This window comes from Macaca mulatta, chromosome 3 (genome assembly GCF_049350105.2).
Source record: "Macaca mulatta isolate MMU2019108-1 chromosome 3, T2T-MMU8v2.0, whole genome shotgun sequence".
Classification (NCBI taxonomy): Eukaryota; Metazoa; Chordata; class Mammalia; order Primates; family Cercopithecidae; genus Macaca; species Macaca mulatta.
This window is the reverse complement of record NC_133408.1, coordinates 2,906,794-2,926,895: the sequence shown is the minus strand read 5'-3', so window position 1 is coordinate 2,926,895 and position 20,102 is coordinate 2,906,794. Positions and strand designations below refer to the sequence as shown.

The window sequence follows — 20,102 nt, the reverse complement described above, 5'->3', positions numbered from 1 at the left end:
ACAAATACATAGAAAAGAACAATCCTAAAATTCATATGAAACCATAAAAGACTCTGAATAGCCAACAGTCTTGAGTAGGAAGACTTTGAATAGTCAACACAGTTTTGAGTAGAAAGAACAAAGCTGGAGGCATCACACTCCCTAATTTCAAAATACTTTAAAGCTATTGTAATCCAAACACCATGGGACTGGCATAAAAACAGACATATCAACCAATGGAATGGGACAGAAATCCCAGAAACAAACCCAAGTGTTTGCTGTCAATTGATTTCTGGCAAAGGTGCCAAGAACAAACGATGGGGAAAGGACAGACTCTTCAATAAACGGTGTTGGGAAAACTCAATATCCATGTGCAGAAAACTAAAATTGGACCCTCATCTTACGTCATATGCAAAAATCAACTCAAAATGCACTGAAGACCTCAGCATAAGACCTGAAATGTGAGACTGCTAGAAGAAAGCATAGTGGAAAATCTCCATTACATTGGTCCAGGCAATTATTCCTTGAATAGGACCCCAAAAGCACACCCAACGAAAGAAAACATAGACAAATGGGATTGCATCAAACGAAAAGCTGTACAGCCAAGGAGACAATCAACAGGGTGAAGAAACAATCCATGGACTGGGAGAAAAAATCTGCAAACCATATATTTGACAAGGGGCTACTGCTCACAATAAGGAACTCAACCCAGTAGCAAGAAAATAAATAACCCAATTTAAAAATGGACAAAACAGCCTGGCAACAGAGCAAGACCCTGGCTCAAAAAACTGTAACTACATAAATAAATAAAAATGAGCAAAAGACCTAAACAGACATTTCTCAAAAGAAGCCATTTAAATGGACAGCAGGTATATTTAACAATGCTCAACATCACTGGTCATCAGGAAAACGCACATTGAAGATGCAATGAAACATCACCTCACACTTGTCAGAATGGTTCTTATCAAAAAGATGAAAGCGAACAAGTGTTAGGGAGGACATAGAAAAGAGAGAAGTCTTGTACACTGTTGGTGGGAATCTAAATTAGTACAACCACTACAGGAAACAGTATAGTGGTTCCTCAGAAAACTAAAAATAGAACTTCCCTATGATCCACAAATCCCACTTCTGGGTTTATATCTAAAATAACTGAAATGATTCTGTTGGGGAGAGGTCTGCATTCCTATGTTCACAATAGCCTAGGTATGGAATCAATCTAAGTCCATCAATAGACAAATGGATAAAGAAAATGTGGCATATATACACAACGGAATACTATTCAGCCATGAAAAGGAGAAAAATCCTGTCATTTGTGACAACTTGAATGGACCTGGAGGACATTATGCTAAGTGAAATAAGCCAGGCACAGAAAGACAAACGGCATGATTTGTGTCTAGAATCTAAAACTGTCAAACTTAGAAACAGAGAGCAGAAAGGTGGTTACCAGAGGCTGGGGGCTGCCAGAGGGGAGGAATGGGGGAAGGGAATGTTGATAAAAGGAAACAACAATTCCATCACACTGGAGGAAAAAGCTTTAGTGACCTATTGCATTGCATGGTGACACATAAAAATAATGTGTTGCATAATTCAAAATTGGTAAAAGAATACATTTTTAATTTACCAGAAAAAATGGTAAGTTGGTAAGATGATGGTTATGTTAAGTAGCTCGATTTAATCTCTTTTTTTTTTTTTTTTTTAGACAGAGTCTTGCTCTCTCACGAGGCTGGAGTGCAGTGACACGATCTTGGCTCACTGAAGCCTCTGCCTTACGGGTTCAAGCGATTCTTGTGCCTCAGTCTCTTGAGTAGCTGGGACTACAGGTGTGCGCCACCACACCCAGCTAATTTTTGTATTTTTAGTAGAGACAAGGTTTCACCATGTTGGCCAGGATGGTCTTGATCTCCTGACCTCATCATCCACCTGCCTTGGCCTCCCAAAGTGCTGGTATTACAGGGCTTGATTTAATCTTTCTACAATGCATGCATAGATCAAAACATCACATTATAGATCAAAACATCACATTATACCCAGTAAATACACACAATTATTATTTGTCAATTTAAAAATTAGTAAATAAACAATAAATGAAATAAAAATAATGAAGCTCTAGAAGCACATATAGGGGAATGTCTTCACGATGTTGTGGTAGGCAAAGATTTTGGGAACAGGAGATAAAAATGCTACACATAAGAGAGTAAATTAGTAAATCGGATTTTACCACAATTAAGAGCGTCTCTTCATCAAATGATACTATTAATACCACAACACATCCATAACCATGACTCAAATTGAAATAGACGACCAATACCGAGTGTCAGCAAATGTGTGCAGGAAATGGAACTCTCCTACATTTGCTGGGGTGGGAACATGAAATGGAACAATCCCTCTGAAAAACAGTTTGGTGGTGTCATAAACATGACACACACCCCCTTCACATGCCCCACACACTCCACCTCCTATGTGTTTACCCAAGAAAAGTGAAATCATATCACAAAGACTTGCTCACAAATGTTTAAAGAAGCTTTTGCCACACAAGCCATGTGTCCATCGACATATGGGTCAATTGTACTATAGAATTTGATTTATATGAAATTCCAGGAAAGACAAACCTATTTGAGATACAGAGGAAATCAGTTGTTTGCTGGGGCAGAGTCAGGAGGGGTGGGGATTGATCATGAAAAGTACACCTGGAAACTTGGGGATGATAGAAAATCCAGGTAGTGGTTACATGAGTGTATATTTTCTCAAACCTTATCAAATGATAACTTTAAATAGGTACATTTTACAGTATGGAATCATACTTCAATAAAACTGACTTTTTAAAAACTTTATTTTTAAACCCCAGACTTGGATGAGTTATCTGCAATTCCCATATCCAGCGGTGCACTACAGTCAGCATGCCCTGGCTCATGAGAGCTAATGTGCACCCCTCTCTTCCCATCTCTGTATTAAGTGACGTTGTCTTGGCAGCCTGGATTTAGCTGGGCTGGGAGTATTCACATGTGGACGTTGGCAAATGCAGTCAATCAGGACTTCTGTGTTGATTTTTGTTACAAAAACAAAAGCCAGTTATTGAACATTCACTGACACATCGCAAATATACAATCACTCATATTCAGAATACGTAATAAATTTCTGCAAATCAATAAGAAACACAAGTAGCCATATTTTAAAAAGCAAGCAAATGCCTTGAACAGGTACTTCACAAGAAAAGATATCCAAGGTTCAATGAGCAGCTTTACTCATCAGGGATATGCACATTAGTGCAACAGTGCAATATTCCTACACACTTTCCAAAATAAACCAATTTTAAAAGACTGATAAACCTCATTTTGTAAAGATACAGAATAAATGGAATTATAAAATCAACTAGTGGGGATGTAAATTTCTTTAGAAAGTTGTTGGTATATGCTAAACCAACACATGCCTATCTATGACTGAGCAATTCCACTTTTGGGAGCACAATGAAGAGAAATTAGTAAAAGTATCAATGAAAAAGTTTACAAGAATTTTTCTAGCAGCACTATTAATAGCAGCCAAAATCTGCAAATAATCCAAATCTCTAACACTGTGAAAGAGAATGGACAAATAATACATTGTAGAATTTAATGCAATGGGGTAGCAAAAAAAAAAAAAAAAAAGAGTGATGTACTGATGCATGCAGCAACAAGGTGCTTCTCACAGATATTGTGCTGAACAAAAGGAATCATAAAACAAAAGAGCTCCATAGAACAGGCAAAGCTAACCAATGATGAGAGAAGGTAGAACAGCAACTAATACTTAGGGAGGAGGGGTCAACAGAGAGACAGCACAAGGGATCATTTAGGATTCTGGAAATGTTCCACAACTTCCCCAAAATATTCTAAGGGGAAACAATTCCACCCAGATTATATCCAACTAAGCTATCAATCAAATAGAAGAGCAGAATAAAGGCATTTTTAGTCATGCTATGGCTCAGAAATATATCTTCCTTGCACCCATTTTCAGAAAGTTACTGGAGGATGTGCTCCACCAAAACAACAGCATAAATCTAGAAAGAAAAAGACAAGGCATCCAGGAAGTAATGGAGTCAACATCGGAGAGAGATGAATGAAAATTCAAAGACAAGAGTGAAGGGAGATCCCAGGAAACCTGTGTACCAGGCTGAGGGAGCAGTCAATAGAGACCAGTCCACAAATAAGAGAGTTCTAAGAGAGATGTTTCCAAAAAATAAATGAAGCTAATAGATTGTTATATTTGAACCTCTTGAGTGGAGCATGGGGATGAATGAGTCAGAGTTTGGGGAGGAGCAATTTTTAACTCCAAGAGGGGGAAAACATAAACAAAAACAAAACATGTACAAATAAGGAAATTTAATCTGGTTCCACTATTCAGACTTGGCTATGAACAATACTTACTTTATTATAATATACATTCTGAACACTGATTTAACCAAATATTGATATTTTACTGCCCTTGCCTTCTGAGGATGGGAAGAGGGGAACTTTTCATGGGCCTGGTGATAAACAAGAGAAAGTACTTTCCTCCACAATAGGAAATCAGATCATATCTGAAACTGAAAATGCAAGAAATAACAGAGCATATGCATTGTTTAATAATTCTGAGATAAGCAGAACTAAGAAGAGCATCTGGGATGGGCCTTGAGAGAGATGTACACCAGGGAGAGGGGGTTGTTAAAGGTGTTCAGTTTTATAAGGAAAGCAGAGCATAAAAGTTTGAAAAATTTTCAGTCTGACTATGCAATAGAAAAGAAAAACCCATTTTCTAGGGAGAAATTCAAGCTGGATGCAGAAATTTGCATAAGTAACAAGAAGCCTAATGTTAATCCCCAAGACCTTGGGGAAAATATCTCCAGGCCATGTCAGAGACCTTCATGGCAGCCCCTTCCATCACAAGCCCAGAGGCCTAGGAGGAAAAAGTGGTTTTGTAGGTCCAGGGTCCCCATGCTGTGTACAGCCTGGGTACTTGGTGCCCTGCATCCCAGCCACTCCGGCCATGGCTGAAAGGGGCCAATGTACAGCTTAGGCTGTGACTTCAGAGGGTGGAAGCCCCAAGCCTTGGCAGCTTCCATGTTGTGTTGAGCCTGCAAGTGCACAGAAGTCAAGAATTGAGGTTAGATTTCAGAAGATGTATGAAAATGCATGGATGCCAAGGCAGAAGTTTGCTGCATGGGTGGAGCCCTCATGGAGAACTTCTGCTAGGGCAGTGTGGAAGGGAAATGTGGGGCCAGGGCCCCCACACAGAGTCCCTACTGGGGCACTGCCTAGTGGAGCTGTGATAAGAGGGCCACCATCCTCCAGACCCCAGAATGATAGATCTACTGACACCTTGCACCATGTGCCTGGAAAAGCTGCTGACACTCAATGCCGGCCTGTGAAAGCAGCCAGGAAGGAGGCCACAGGGGTGCAAAGCCACAGGGGTGGAGCTGTCTGAGACCATGGGAACCCACCTTTTCCATAAGTATGACCTGGATGAGACCTGGAGTCAAACGAGACCATTTTGGAGCTTTAAAATTTGACTCCCCTGCTGGGTTTTGGACTTGCATGTTCCTGTAACCCCTTTGTTTTGGACAATTTCTGCCATTTTGAATGGCTGTATTTACCAAATACCTGTATCCCTATTTTATCTAGGAAGAAACTAGCTTGTTTTTGATTTTGCAGGCTCACAGGTGGAAGGAACTTGCCTTGTCTCAGATGAAACTTTGGACTGTGGACTTTTGGGTTAATGCTGAAATGAGTTAAGACTTTGGGGGACTGTTGGGAAGGCATGATTGGTTTTGAAATGTGAGACATAAGATTTGGAGGGGCCAGGGACAGAACGATATGGTTTGGCTGTGTCCTTGCCCAAATCTCAACTTGAATTGCATCTCCCAGAATTCTCACATGTTGTGGGAGGAACCCGGGGGAGGTAATTGAAGCATGGAGGCCGCTCTTTCCTGTGCTATTCTAGTGATAGTGAATAAGTCTCATGAGATCTGATGGGTTTATCAGGGGTTTCTGCTTTTGCTTCTTCCTTATTTTTTCTTGCTGCCACCATGTAAGAAGTGCCTCTCACCTCCCACCAAGATTCTGAGGCCTCCCCAGCCATGTGGAACTGTAAGTCCAATTAAAACCCTTTTTCTTCTCAGTCTTGGGTATGTCTTTATCAGCAGTGTGAAAGTGGACTAACACAGGGGCATCCCCACCAGAGTTTGCAGATGGAGCAGGTGGGGGTGGCAGGGTGTGGAGCCAGGGGTGCATTCCCAGCCAAGACACCCATTGTTCAGTGGAGCAGGACTCTGGGACAGGTGAAGAGCATCTGCTGGTAAAACACACCCCACCTCGGCACCAAATACCCCAATAGCAAAGACACACAGGCAAAGAGAGGAGGAAAGTGGGGCCGGGTTTTCCAGACTCGCCAACTCATGAACTATTCGACTCCCAGCTCCACCAGCAGACATTCAGCATCATTGTGTGTATTTGCTGGGCACAGACACCTGCAAGTGGCCAGCATCACCCAACCACATGCAGCAGTCCTGGGACCACAGTAACATCCCACAGCAAGTAAACTAATTAGGGTTGCCTGGAGGCAAAGTCTCAGCCACAACAAGGAAAAGGAATGCTTGTGAGACTCCTGTGAGGAAAATACCCAGGGAGGGTATAAAACCTCAGCAGCCAGGGAACGCAAACACACACACCTCACACCAGCACTCACACCACCCATCCCAGCACCCACCATGGCTGACACCTGCTGCACCAGGACATATGTGATTGCTGCATCCACCATGTCTGTCTGCTCCAGTGACGTGGGCTGTGTCAGCCGAGTCTCCTCCCCCAGCACCTGTACCGGCTCCTCCTGGCAGGTGGACAATTGCCAGGAGAGCTGCTGCGAGCCCCCCTGCTGTGCCCCCAGCTGCTATACCACTAGCTGCTGTGCCCCACCCCCCTGTCTGGCCCTGGTCTGTGCCCCAGTGAGCTGTGAGCCCAGCCCCTGCCAATCAGGCTGCACCAGCTCCTGCACACCCTCATGCTGCCAGCAGTCTAGCTGCCAGCTGGCTTGCTGCACCTCCTCCCCCTGCCAACAGGCCTGCTGCGTGCCTGTCTGCTGCAAGTCCGTCTGCTGCAAGCCTGTGTGCTGTGTGCCCATCTGCTGCAAGCCCGTGTGCTGTGTGTCCATGTGCTCTGGAGCTTCCTCCCCATGCTCCCAGCAATCTAGCTGCCAGTCAGCTTACTGTACCTCCTCCCCATGCCAACAGGCCTGCTGTGTGCCCATCTGCTGCAAGCCCATCTACTGCGTGCCCATCTGCTCTGAGTCTTCCTCTTTATGCTGCCAGAAGTCTAGCTGCCAGCCGGCTTGCTGCACCATCTCCTGCTGCAGACCCTCCTCCTGCGTGTCCCTTCTCTGCTGCCCCGTGTGCAGGTCCACCTGCTGCATGCCCATCTCCTCCTGCTGTGCCCCTGCCTCCTCCTGCCAGCCCCGCTGCTGCCGCCCGGCCTCCTACGTGTCCCTCCTCTGCCACCCTGCATGCTCCTGCCCAGCCTGCTGAGCCCTCTTCTCAGGCCAGGAGTCTAGCTGCTGATGGGCACATCCACTAGGGCCAGCCGGCTCAGGTCCCAACCTGGGTTAGGTGGCTGCCCCTACCTGAGACGGGGTCCCCGTGTCTCCCCTGTGCTGAGGTGACCTCCCCCTCTTTACTCCCAGGAGCCTCCATCGTCGCTGTTCCCCAGCTCTTGCCTCCCAGCAGGTGCCCAGGTGCCTGTCCTCCCTCCCAGCTTTTCTGCCGTGGGTCACTTGGCCTCGACTTAAACCTGTCAGCACCTCCTCCTGCTCCCCAATAAACTCCTTGGTCACCTGATTCTCTTTTCCTGCTGTGCTCCTGGGGGCACACATGGTTTTGAGCTGACATTGGTCTCCTCCAGCCATGACTGTTTCTAGGAGTGAGTGACTTAACCTAGAAGTCACAGGGGACAGTGGCCTAACTCCTCCAGGGAGGTCACCAGGTAGGACTCACGGCCATGCCCAGGAAGGCTCAGTCCTTGCTCAGCCCCCATGCCCAGGTCTTCCTGAGCCTGGTCATTCACTGCCGTGCCCTGGGCTGTGGGGCTCTCCAGGTCCCAGGACCATCCTACCCACTGTGCCACCTGGGAGAGCTCACCCTGCAGGGTCACCTGCCAGGAAGCTGGTCTGGGGTCCAGGCACCATAGCCTCCGGACCTGGTCACCATCCCTGTGTGCCGCCCACTGGAGGGTTCTGCCCGTTTAGCAGCAACGCAAGGGGAGAGTGAGGGGTGCTGCACCTGCACAGGAGACAAGGGGCTCGATGGGGACAAAAGCATCATGGGGTGGGTGGAGGGACATGCAACATTCCCCAAGGATCTTGATGGAGACAAAAGCATCATGGAGTGGGTGGAGGGATGGGATGGGGGTGGAATGCTTGCTGCTGACTGGGACATTCCCCAAGGCCTGTCGCCCCTTGCCCCTGAAATGCACATCCTGCATGCCGTTTAGGTGCGTGACTTGTGATTTTCAAGGCTTGTCCCTAATCTCTCCCAGGGCAGACCTGGCCAGGTTCTTCAAGGCCCGGTGGCTCTGCTCCCCCAACCTGGATCAGGGATCCACACAGCTCCAGCTCAGGCCTCTCCTCCTCTCACCCTGCCCAGAGGCATAGGGAAGGCCCCTGCTCTGCTGGGCTTGCCCATCCCGCCGCAGGTCCCTCACCTGGTGACCCCATGAGCTCCTGCTCTGGTGTCTGCTGGGGTGTTTGGTGTCTGTCTCTGGGGACCTCAGCTCCCCCATCTTGCTCCGTGCACAGCACCAAGTCCCCACCTCTCTGCTTTGACTGACTCACCATCCGTGCGGCCAGCGTCACTGCCCCCTCCCCACGCATTCAAGCCCAGCGCACGGTCTGAGCTGGCGATGGCTGTCCGCACTGATGTCAGGCAGCCCTAGGTTGGCCTGCGTCGTGCACTTTGTATCACCTCCGGGGGACAGCACCCAGAGACATGACCAGTAGTCATAGTGGCTGGAGGGAGCCCGGCTCTACAACAGGCACCCTCCCTGGGGGGGCTGTCGGGGTGGGTCCCTCGCAGACAGGGAGTCCAAGAAACCTCTGCTATTCGTCAGTGACCAATCCCAGGGCCCGGGTGATGGTGGAACAGAGTCCCTGGTCTGCCCTCCTCTCCTCCCGGTTCCAGGCTTGGTTCCTGGTGGGGCCATGCGGCGGGGCTCCTGGACGTTCCTGCTCTGGTCCCTCTACCCTCTGACCGGGCCTGCCCGGGGATGTTGGGCTGCAGGGACCATCACCAGCAGACAGTTGAATGCATGACAGACTTCTCCAATGAGACACGGAGAGCAAGAGTTCAAGAAAACGCCGATGTACTTGACTCCATAAACAGACAGTAACCTCTGTACGCCACAAGACCATAGCAGGAAACCAGTGAAAAAGGAAGCCACGGTGTGAGAGAAGACACTGAACTGAGATTTCAATGAGACAAAGACATAAACTCCCAGGAGGAAATAGGCATGGACAGGCTACTCCCACGCAGTGGCCCAAACGGCCCTGGAACCTGAGACATCGGCACCCCTGGAAGGCAGGGTCCTGCCGACAGGAACCCCAGGCACCTCACCCCACCTGTCCCGGAAGAAAAGGCTGTGGAATTGGGGGATTGGCACCACTGCTTTGGGAAGAGGCGGGGCCGTATCTTACCATGTGGGAAGCCCTCCTGGACCCTGCCATCCGCAGTGCTGAAAAGTCTCCGGCGCATGTACGAAAGCGACACTGTTTGTTACCATGAAAAATTAAAAACCACCTAAATATCCATCCACGAGGGAATGGAGGTGAACGGAGCCAGCGCCGCACCACGGGGAGGCCCTGAACGAGGGCCGTGCGCTCCCCTGAGCCGCACACACACGGGAGCGCCAGTGCGCAGGCTGCGGGCGAAAGCCCAGGCCGCGCAGGTGCCAAGCGAGGCAACACTCTCTGGCCTGGGGACACGCCTCAGCAGTTTGTCTAAATAAGTGGATGGGATCCTTCCTCTCAGCGTATTTTCCAGAGACATAGCTGGGGGATTAAAGAAACTTTTATCGTAGAATGAATGACAGCGGGGATCCCACCACCCAGATTAACCAGATGTCATTAATTCCATGATAAAAGGTTTGTTTTTTAAAACATTTATTCTGGTTTCTGTGGAACCATTTGAAATTCAGTGTTGTACCACATGGCGGCGCTTCCCCCCGGGGCCTCTGCAGGTGCCTCCTGGGAACCAAAGCCTTCTCCCGCCTGCCCGCCACCAGTGCAGCTGAGGACGGCCAACTTCTACATATATAGTTACCAAAAGAAGCAGAGCGTCATGCAACAGTCGTATCCACATTTCCCAAAAAGCCCCCAAACTGGAATCAGAGTGGTCTGTGCACTGCCCTGGTGACCCTGACGTTCTCGTCTCATTTAACCCAGCAGCGCCCTCCCAGGACCGGGTCCTGAGCATTCTGGACGCTGCTGCGAGGTCTTCATCAAGGAAAACACTCCCATGAGACAGGTGCTTCAGGCGGGGCCACCAGGGACGCCAAAGCCACTGTCAGGAGGTGCTTGAGCAACAAGGTGTCCCTGCAGAGCCACATCCCCCAGCGGAGGCCACACGGAGAGACCACCCCATCTCCACAGATACTGGTTGGCAGCGCCTGGGCAGAGTGCAGTGTGTCAGTCGGGCCTCCCGACGGGGCTTCCTATGTGTCAGTACATGCACGTTTAGGCTCTCCAGCCCAAGGCTGCATCCGTTTGATGCCAGCAAAGGCAGCTGCCCCACATCCCTGCCGGGGTCACCTCTGCTCCAACGACACAACAGCAGGGAACAAACCGCAAGGGAGGTGGATGCTCTCACGGTGCCCTTTTGTCTCTAAAGTGGGGAGAGATCTTACAATTCTTTTTCTCTGCCAGGACATTGCCTTGGGGGTGGGCCTCTCCCTTCTCCACTCCACACCACCTTCTACACGGCCACAGACACGAGGCTGGGACACTGGCCCAAATGTCACAGGCATGCAGCCACGGGGCTCTTACCTTTCAGAGCCCGTCAACCCCCGACCCGGGGTCCCCAGACCCTCACCATGCTGCCTGGCCCTGCCTCCTTCTCCTCCCTGCCAGGTGCCTTCCAGAGCTTCACAGCCTCCTCCTCCACCTCCCACAACTCCTCCAGTCCCTGTTCTCAGATCAGTGGGGCAAGCCTGGCTTTGTGTACCTGGAAACAAGACCCTGGTCAGCATCCACTTCGAGAGTTCTGCTCAGCAGTGAGAACGAGACACCACGGCAATGCAGCTGTGCACCAGACACCTGGCTCAGCGCAGGCAGCGCAGAGTCTGCGGTGTGACCACACCAAGCAGCCCTATGGCAGCAGGTGTCCGCCCAAGCCTCAGCCTCTGCTCCAGCCATACCTGCCCACTCAGGTGTATTTTTTGTCTGACTTTTGCTCCTGGGGCCGAACAGCCCAGCCAATTCAACACAGCCCCAAGGCTGTGCTAAAAATTCCTAGGAGGAACATGTGCCACAGCCTAGACACCCACCAGGAAAAGCAACCAGGAAAGGAAGGTGCAGTGGGGAGCCCTGGCAGAAAACACACATGGGGGGTCTCTAAAACCCCAAAAGCCCCACGCACCTCACTCACTCACCCACTCACTCACTCACGCCTCCCCCAGCTCACCCCTTCCGCACCCCCAGCATGGCCACGTCCACCATGTTCATTGCTCTAGCACTCACACTGACTCCTAGCAGGTGGCAGGCCCCAGCTGTGCTGGGAGGTGAGACATGGGGGGAGACTTGGGCTCCAGCTATCCCAATGCTCAGGGAGTTCCACTCATGGACAGCTTGGGCATCCTGGCCTCCTGTGCATGCTCACAGACACTCAGGGACACCCTCTGCTCCAGCCCCAGGCTTGCCGCTGGGATGCAGAACAGAGAACAGAGACACAGCCTCCGGAATTCCCTGTGCTGGGCTGGGTGGGCGGAGGGCCAGTGGGAACAGGAAGGCCCCAATGGCAGGGAAGCCCGGGACAGCGTGGGGACACATGCAGACCAGAGGGCGAGAGAAACACACGGACACACAGGTCCAGATGTAGCCAGATTTGGTTTCAAACAGGATGGAGCCAATCTGAGAACAGACTCCTAGAAATGCAACTGCAGGCAAGGGACGCTGGCGAGGTGTGGCTGTCACCAGGTTGCCTGCAAGAAGCCCTGAGTCTTTACTTCTTAACAGCTATACAATCACAATGTCAGGGGCACACATTATTCTTTGCCTATTTAATAAAGAAAAATATCTTAAGGTTTTCTTCAGCTAGGTGCGCAGTGTTCCAAAGTGTGGACACGCTGCACTTGATGGCTGCAATGCCAGGTGGATGGCCCTGAATGTCTCTCCAGTTGTTAATTATTACAAATGACACTTCTGCGGGTGTTTCCACCATATACCTTTCCACACTCAGGTACGTGTTTGCCTAAATTCCTAAAAGTGGCACTTCTAAGCTGGAGTGTTAGCAGATTTTGAATGCACAAAGATACTTAGAAATACCCTCAAAAAGAGTGTCCAAACTGCCTGCTAAGACCGATGACAGAGGGAATGGTGCAGTGGGTAACTGTAAGGGCCTGTCCCTCCACGGAACATCGGAAACTGGCAAAACAAACAGATATGGTTGGACTTTGTGTCCCCACCCAAATCTCATCTTGAACTGTCATCTCCAGGTGTTGATGGAGAGACCTGGTGATTGGATCGTGGAGATGGCTTCCCCCATGCTGTTCTCGGGATAGTGAGTGAGTTCTCACCAGATCTGGTAGTTTTTTTGTTTTTTGAGTTTTTTTTGTTTTTGTTTTTGTTTTGAGACGAGTCTCGCTCTGTCACCCAGGCTGGAGTGCAGTGGTGCAATCTCAGCTCACTGCAAGCTCCGCTTCCCAGGTTCACGCCATTCTCCTGCCTCGGCCTCCCCAGTAACTGGGACTACAAGCGCCCAACACCACGCCCGGCTAATTTTTTGTATTTTTTAGTAGAGACAGGGTTTCACCATGTTAGCCAGGACGATCTCGGTCTCCTGACCTCGTGATCCGCCAGATCTGACAGTTTTATAAAGCAGTTTTTCCTGGTCTCACTTTCTTCTCTCTCCTGCCACCATATAAAGAAGGTCCTTGCTTCCCCATTGCCTTCCGCCATGACTGTAAATTTGCTGAGGCCTCCCCAGCCATGTGGAACTGTGAGTCAATCAAAGCTCTTTCTTTTATTAATTACTCAATCTTGGATAGTATCTTTATAGCAGTATGAAAAAGGACTAATACACAAACAAAAACAAACAGACAAACACTACCTGGTAAAATCAACTTTATCTGAACTCTGGAAAACAGTCGAAGGTTTGCAGCAAGCAAGGGAACACATAATCAAATAAAAGCAACAGAGCCCAATAGGAGAGGCTTGTGGATTTTAACTTCCCCTTGCCCCATCCCCCATCCCCAGCTGGGTGGCAGTCAGGAGGACAGCAGCCGGAGTTCCTGGTGTGGGGTGCTGCTGCCAGGGAAGCAGAGTGGACCTTGTTTGCAAGGCAGTGCAGTTGTCTGTTTCGACCTGTCTGGCGGCTCCCTGAAGGACTAACACACAGGGCTTGCCTTATTTCACCAACTCAGACTTTCTCAAGGCAGAGGAACAGCTATATGCAGGGTGTGTGTTACAACGTTTAAAGGTAAATGAACAAGTCACTGACACCTGAACAAGTCACTGACGCCTAAGTCAAAAATTATCAGTTGGGAAAACATTGAAAACTCCCAAAAAGCCTGGGAGGAAAAGCTGGGAGATGACATGCTTTGAGGAATAAGGGAGTTAGAAGATTCCACATATTTTTAAGAGTCCAGAAAGCCCCCATGCATGTCTATGACATGGCTCAGAAAAGAGCTGAGAAGCTCTCAATGCTCACCTCTGGCTGAACTTCAGGTGCTGAGCAAGCAGGAAGTGAAGGTGCAAGCAGGAAGTGAAGGTGCAAGCAGGAAGTGAAGGGGAAGGCAGAGTTGCAAACTCCCCAGCTGAGTGCTGAGGGTGTGGGACAACACACAGAGACTAGCTACAAACCCTAAACAAAAATATTTTTTGTTTCCAGGGGTTTAAGGAACTCTCTGTCAAATTACTATCTCAGCACTAAGCTAACAGAACAGTGAGCACACATGATGAAGAAACTATTTTTAAAATTGACAGAAACAAACAAAAACAACCACAATCCACAACAATCAGCAACGGCAAAACTGCTCAGAGGGAGGAGAACCTGATACCCAGAAATATCCCACTGTAATAGTCACTGTCCAGTTTTCACCAGAGGCATGTGCCATGCAAAAGCAGCAAAAAATATGAGCTACTCATGAGGAGGAAAAGCAATTAATGGAAAATCTTCCTAAGGAAGCCCAGAATTGGACTTACTAGACAAAGCCTTTCAATCAACTCTCTTAAACATGTTCAAAATACTAAATAAAATCACAGACAATGAATTAAGATAAACCAGGAGAATAATGCCTTACCAAATAGAGAATATCAATAAAGAGATAGGAGGAATTTGAAAAAGAAATTAAATAGAAATTCTGGAATTGGAAAGTACAATCACTGAAATAAATAACTCATGATATGGTTTCAACAGCTGATTTTAGCATCTATAAGAAATAGTGGGCCGGGCGCGGTGGCTCAAGCCTGTAATCCCAGCACTTTGGGAGGCCGAGACGGGCGGATCACGAGGTCAGGAGATCGAGACCATCCTGGCTAACACCGTGAAACCCCGTCTCTACTAAAAATACAAAAAACTAGCCGGGCGAGGTGGCGGGCGCCTGTAGTCCCAGCTACTCCGGAGGCTGAGGCAGGAGAATGGCGTAAACCCAGGAGGCGGAGCTTGCAGTGAGCTGAGATCCGGCCACTGCACTCCAGCCCGGGCTACAGAGCAAGACTCCGTCTCAAAAAAAAAAAATAAAATAAAAAAAAAAGAAATAGTGAACATGAAGATAGATCCATTAAAGTATTCTAGTCTGAAGAGTAGATGAGAAAATGAGTAGCAGATGAGAGAATGAAGAAAAAAACAAATCTGAAAAGACCTGTGGGACACCATCAAGCATACCAACACACTTAGCAGGATTTCCAGTTGGAGGGGAGACAGTGGGAGCAGAAAAAAATAGTTGAAGAAATAATGGCCCAAACTTCCAAAACTGAGGAAACACATCAATCTAACTCAAAGAGATTCACATAGAAACACAGTATAATCAAACCCTCAGAAGTCAAAACAAAGAGGGAATCTAGAAAGCAGTGGGACAGAAGACTAACAGCGGATTTCTCATCAGAAACCATGGAGGCCAGAAGGCAGTGGGATGACATATTTAACATGCTGGGTTTGGGCACAGGGATAGGGAGCACCCAATAACCAAAAAGACGTCTGCATCTGGCAAAGTGATCCTTCAAAAGTGAAGAAGTAACACATTTTGAGGTAAATAAAACCTGAGAGCGCTCATTGCTGAAAGCTGTGCCTTACAAGAAATGCTAATTCAGGCTGAAATAGAAGGGCAGTAGATAGTAACCTGAAGCAATATGAATGAAGAAAGATCAACAGCAAAGGTAGCCATGTTGGTAGTTTGTGTGTTTATAGGAGTTTCTCCATTACATCTTGGTTATCTAATTTGTTGGATACAAATATTCATAGTATTCCTTTATAATTATTTTTATTAATGTAAGGTCAGTAGTGATGTTCCCATTTTCATTTACGATTTTAGTTATTTGAATCTGTCTTCCTTTAATCAGTCTAGATAGAGGTTTGTTAAATCTGCTGCTCTTCTCAAAGAACCAACTTTTTGGTTTATTGATTCTCTCTATTGATTTTTAAAATATCTATTCCATTTATCTGCGCTCTAGACTTTATTTTCTACCTTCTGCTAAATTTGGATTCAGTTTGCTCTTTTTCTGGTTCCTTAAGGTGTAAAGTTAGATTAATGATTTGAGATGTTTCTATTTTTTTAATGTAAGCATTCATAGCTATCAATTTCCCTCTATGTACTGCCTTCATTGCATCTCATAAGTTATGGTTTACTGTGATTTCTTTTTCTTTCCTTTCCAAGAGTTTTATATCTTCTCTTTGAATTCTCCATTGACTAATTTGTTGTTTGAAAGTGTGCTATTTAGTTTACACATATTTGTGAATTCCAGCTTTTCTTTTGTTAATGATTTCTAGTTTCTTTCCATTGTAATCAGAGAAGATACTCTGTATGATTTAAGTCCATTTAGATTATTGAGGCTAATTTTGTGGCCTAAGGTATAGTCTAATCTGAAGAATGTCCCATGTGAACTTGAGGAGAGTGAGTTTTCTGCTGTAGTTGGGTTGTGTGCTTTTGCATATATCTGTTAGACCTAGTAGATTTATGTCATTTTTCAAGTTCTGTATTTCCTTATTGAATAAAAATTTAGTTGTTATTTTATACTTTTTAAATTAGAGGAATGGCTTATTGAAGTCTCAAACTCTTATTGTAGAACTGGAACTGTCTATTTCTTTCTTCAAGTCTGTCCATTTTTGTTTCATATACATTGGTGATCTGATGTTAAATGTGTATATATTTATAATTGGTATATCTTATTGATGGATGGACTTTAATCACTACATAATATCCTGTGGGCCCAGCCCCTGCTGATCAGTCTGTATGACAGTGGCTTCCTCATCAGGCTCCTTTCCTGGCCTGTGACTTGCCCCTCCCCAGTAGGGCCATCATGTCCCCAGGTCACCATGTGGCCCCCAGGGCAGCACATAACATTCCTCAGTTGCTCTCACTAGAGGCCAATACTTCAGGCCTCACTTCCTAAGGTCTGGAAAATTATGGCGGCCTAATAAAATAAGCTGACAAATTTAAGACTGGTATTATTTCTCTCCCAGGTGTTTGAGAACATTCAGCAGTGAAAGTACTTGGGTCTGTAGTTGGCTCTGTAGGAAAGCTTTTAATTTTAGATTCAAGTTATTTAATCAATATAGGATATTTGTATTTTTTTTTCCTGTTGTGTGGATTTGGTGTCTTGACAAATAGTTGTGTCTCCACCAACGCAATCAATACATAGACTCCTCTCATCATCCCATAAATTTCCCTCATGGCCCTTTGTAGTCATTCCATATCCCGATCCTAGCCCCTGGCAGCCACAGATATTTTTTTGGTCCCTTTACTATTACCTTTTCCAAAATGTTATACGCATGGAACCCCATGGTGCTTAGTATTTTGCCATATAATAATTGACTTAAATAGACCCTTCACTAAAGAGCAGATACAGATGGCAAATAAATACATGAAAACATGCTCCACATCATGAGTCATCAGGACAATGCAAACTTAAACCCAGTGACTCTCTCTATACAGCTGTGTTGACTAAAGTAACAACATATCTGCTGTGCAGACTGGCAAGAATGTGGGGCTTTGCTGATACGTTTGAGCTTAAACCTCCCATCTCACTTTGGTTTTTGCTTATGCAAGGAATCTACTCCCTTTTATCTCCTTGCTTTACTGTTTGTGGATCTAGTGTTTTGAGATTGTTATTCCACCATGTTCCATTCACCATATTAGTTCCTAGGGTTGCCACAGCAAATGACACCAAAAAAGTGACTTATAAGAGTGGAAATGTATTATCTCGCAGTTCTGAGGGCCAGGCACCCTGAAATGAAGGTATCCACAGAGCCATGCTTTCTCTGAGCCCCAAGGGAGAATCTGTCCTTGCCCCTTCTAGTTTCTGGTGCTCCCAGCAAACCTTGGCGTCCCTTGGCTTATAGCTGCCTCATGCCAATCTTTGCCTTGGTTGTCATATGCCTTCTTCCCTTTGTGTGTGTGTTTGAACTTCCTTCTCCATTCTCTTATAAAGACACTAGTCATTGGATTTAAGATTCACTATAACCTGGTATGACCTCATTTTAACTACATCTGCAAAGACCCTATTTCTATGTAAGGTCACACTGTGAGTGATATGGTTTGGTTCTATGGCCCTGCCAAATCTCATTGTGAAATGTGATCTCCACTGTTGGAGGTGGGGCCTGGGGGGAGCTATCTGGGTCACGGGAGTGGATCCCTCATGACTTACTGCTGTCCTTGCGATAGTGAAGGAGCTCTGGCAAGATCTGGTTGTTTAAGTGTGTAGCACCTCCCATCCTCCACTCTCTTTCTCTTGCTGCTGCTTTTGCCATGTGACATGCCCACTCCCCCTTCACCTTCCACCGTGAGTAAAGCTCCCTGAGGCCTCCACAGAAGCGGAGCAGATGCCAGCACCGTGCTTCCTGTGCAACCTGCAGAACCATGAGCCAACTAAACTTTTCTCTTTATAAACAACCCAGTCTCAAATATTTCTTTATAGCAATGCAAGACCAGCCTAACACAGCAAGGTTCTGGGTGGATATGATTTTTGGGGAGGCAAGATTCAACCCACTACACTCATCTCCTTCCTCCTGAGCTGTATATTCTTTGATTACTCTAGTGGAGATTACAACATGACTCTATGACTTTTTAAAGTGTAATGTAAATTAGATCTTACATTATTTCCCAGAGAGTATTGTGTACTAAGATCACTTTAACTTCATGTAGCCCCCTCCTGAATTTTGTGATCTTCTTGCCATGTATTTTATTTCTATCAATATTTTACAACTTCTAAGACATCTTATACAGTAAATATTCACTTAGATTTCCCCATATGTGTCCTCCTTTTGTTACACTTCATTTCCTTTTTGACTTCTTGCTTCCATCTGTGATCATTTTCATTCTGCCTAATTATCTTTTTATTTTCCTTAGTGCAGATCCTGCTGGTGACACATCCTGTCAGCATCCAGAGAATGTCATTTTCCTGTCCTCATTTTTGAGGATCTTCTTCCCAGATGTAGAATTCTAGTTGGGTGCTTCTTTTCTCTCAGACAGTAAATATATCATTCCATCATCCTCTGGCTTCCATCATTCCTACTGAGAAGTCATCTGTAAATGTTATTGTTGCTTCTTTAAAGGTAGTATCTTTTTGTTCCCCTCTGGTTGTTTTAAAATTTTTCTCTGTCTTTGGATTTCTGCCCCAATATGCACAGGTGTAGTTTCCTTTGTATTCACCTTGCTCAAGATTCTTAAATGCTTTTTGCATCTATGGGTTAATGTTTTTCATCACTTTAAACTTCTTGTCTATTATACCTTCATATATTTTATTACCCTTATTTTACTCATCTCCTTCTATGATTTCAACCATTTATATTCAAATTATTTACAACCTAAGGGCATGCTTATTACTCCACTTTCTTTATTTCCCTCTTTTCTTTCCCATCTCTGTACTCAGGCTTGACATTTCCTCATCTCCCTTTCTTCACTAATCTCTTTGGGTTTGTCTAATATGTTGTCTAGCTAATCTACTTAGTTCTTAATTTCAGCTATTATGTTCATTTCCAGAATTACTGTTTGATTCCATTTCATAAATCTAGTTTGACACTGAAATTCTCCATTTGTCATCTGTTTTCCCGAGCAAGCTAATCAGCACTACTTTAAATTCCAGTTTGACACTTCTAATATCTAAAGGCCCTGTGTATCTGTTTCTCTTGTTTGTTTTTTCCTCTTGGTCCTTTGGTCAGTTGGTTTGTCTTCTAGTATCCCTAGTAATTTTTGACTGAATCCAGGACTTCATGAAAATTTCTGAGATGATTTGAGCCTCTGTTGATGCTGCTATCTCCAGAAGAGATCACTTTAGTTTCCGGGAGGCAGTTAGGCTATGGACAAATTACATGAGTTGAATACGAGCTGATTTAAAGGTGGGCTTCATTCTTCTTTCTGGTTTTTCCTTCATCCTAGGGAGTAATCTTTCACTTATAGTCACTGTTTCCAACTGAAAGTCTGTTTTTGTTGTTGTTGTTGTTGTTGTTTTACCAGAATCCCTCCCCCTTGTCAGGTCCTGAACTCTCTGTTTTTGTCTTCCAGTTGCATGAGACCCACTCAAAGCTGTGCTCAGCCTCAGCCTCACGGCTGTGGTCTGTGAATCAGTAAATGCCTCAATAAGAAAATCCACAAGAAATATTGGACTGACTTCGGTACACTTTCTCTCTAATGGTGATTCACTCACTCAAGTCTCAGCTGTCTTGGTGCCTCCTGGTGCCCTCAAAGACAGATTTTGTTTGTTAA

General features: G+C 46.2%; 2 protein-coding genes across 9 annotated transcripts in view; one reads left to right on the top strand and one right to left on the bottom strand.

The window, feature by feature from the left end:
- TSPEAR (thrombospondin type laminin G domain and EAR repeats) overlaps nucleotides 1-20,102 on the bottom strand; it is a 228,583-nt gene that overhangs the window by 120,311 nt on the left and 88,170 nt on the right. The window lies entirely within an intron of this gene.
- LOC711101 (uncharacterized) lies at nucleotides 6,695-7,504 on the top strand. The gene has a single exon (XM_077995684.1). It carries the CDS (start codon nucleotides 6,695-6,697, stop codon nucleotides 7,502-7,504), a length of 810 nt encoding a protein of 269 aa, XP_077851810.1.